General features: G+C 38.5%; 1 protein-coding gene across 3 annotated transcripts in view; it reads left to right on the forward strand.

The window, feature by feature from the left end:
• Window positions 1-1,667, forward strand: part of pik3r5 (phosphoinositide-3-kinase, regulatory subunit 5) — a 22,919-nt gene that overhangs the window by 19,041 nt on the left and 2,211 nt on the right. For all 3 annotated transcript variants that reach the window (XM_032540922.1, XM_032540936.1, XM_032540929.1), the window contains 3 exons: window positions 20-96; window positions 706-799; window positions 1,054-1,136. In XM_032540922.1, the coding sequence (XP_032396813.1) occupies window positions 20-96; window positions 706-799; window positions 1,054-1,136 (254 nt within the window). The remainder of the gene's footprint in view (window positions 1-19; window positions 97-705; window positions 800-1,053; window positions 1,137-1,667) is intronic.

A 1,667-nucleotide genomic window follows, 5' to 3' on the forward strand; every position in this document is an offset into this window, starting at 1 on the left:
TTTTTCTTTCTTTATATAGGTGCTGCCAGTAAGCGGTTTGGCATTGACGGTGACCGAGAAGCAGTCCCTCTAACGTTGGAGGTAGTGTACAACAAGGTAAGATAGTGATTTTTTTATTTCCTAACAAAATACATGTATTAAAGCTGCATTTTGCAATAAAAGTAGAAAAACATACCATTACTCTTTTGGAGACAGTACAGGTTCTCTCTGTTTAGCCTTCTTTAACTGGTTTCAGTTATGGTCACTTCTCCAACCACAGGAAATGACACATCAAAATTGTGACAAAACACAAAGTATGCTAAACAGCCATGAGCACGTGCACTGTCCTGACTAAGACTCTGTGGGGACCTGTGGTATGAAGCATTAGAGAGTGGGAAACGTGATTTCCCACATTAATGCTGTTTTTCATTATTTGTTCTTTATCTTTCATACGATACATTTCCTCAGTTTAAAATATTGTTCAAAATCCCACCTGGGGTCAGGCAGTAGTATATTCTTTAAGCTGTATTTCAAGAGTGTCTATTCCAAAACAGCAATCGTCTTATCCTCCTGTATAGGTCCTGTGCACGTGTGTGTATTTTCAGGCCTGTATGTAGTGTGTGTAATACAGTAACTGTACCAAGTAGAGTGAGAAATGTGAATTTCCCCATTGCGGGATTAATGAAAGCATGCCTTTTTTTTCTTCTCCCTTCTCCTCCCATTCAGGTGGTGATTAGTGGAAGAAGCCAGTGGAAAAGAGAAAACAAAGTCTGTACGTCAGTAAACTTAACCAAAGCATGCAAGAATCCTGAGGAACTAGGTACACTACTATCATGTTAGCTACATGTAGATTCAACATTACATAACAATTAGGCTACTGTTTAGGTTGAAACGGAACCTTTATATTTCAACAAAGATTGTTTTCATCAATCTCATAGGCCCTGTATCTTCTCTTGCTCCTGCAAATGTTAACTGCAAATTCCTTGGTATTTTTCATTTCATAGCTGTGTGAAGAAATAAATACTGCCAGATGTTTAAGTGTACTCATAATGTAACTTATACAATCTCTGACAGACTCAAAGATGGAGTGCCTGCAGCTCACAATGACTGAGGTCCTGAAGAGACAGAACTGTAAAAGCAAGAAGGGCTACAACCAGGTGAGCTAGATGATAGATCAGCCTGTTGTTGGTTTGTGGTTCGAAAGCGCTGCAGCAGTAGACTTTCACAAACAACTCTGCACCACATTCTTTATTTAAAGATAGAGATCTCAGTATATTCTTGACAGCATCTCAAACTCATTGCACGTTTGCTGTGAACAAAGTTTTTCAATCCCACAGCTTGTTGGAACAAAAAGACAACACAGGCCCGACTCATGTCTGTTTTGCTTTTCTGTGTGTTTTGTCAGTACTATTATTTGCTCAACATCTATCTGCCACACAAAACTGTTTTACTTGCATTTTTTTTTAACATGTTAGGTCCATATTTGTGTTTGTTATGTTGTGAATGTAAAAATGAACTGCTACCTACTCTGTCAGCTCTAGCCACTGAAAAGATTTAAGTACAGAAATCACAAATTTAATTACAAAATTACAATTACAAATGCTGGTCAGTTGGATGTCATGTTGCCTGAGCTCATTACTATTCATGAGCTTGCCAGTTGCGCTGGGTAAAGGATGCTGATAGCCAAG

This window comes from Etheostoma spectabile, chromosome 2 (assembly GCF_008692095.1).
Source record: "Etheostoma spectabile isolate EspeVRDwgs_2016 chromosome 2, UIUC_Espe_1.0, whole genome shotgun sequence".
NCBI classification, from domain to species: Eukaryota; Metazoa; Chordata; class Actinopteri; order Perciformes; family Percidae; genus Etheostoma; species Etheostoma spectabile.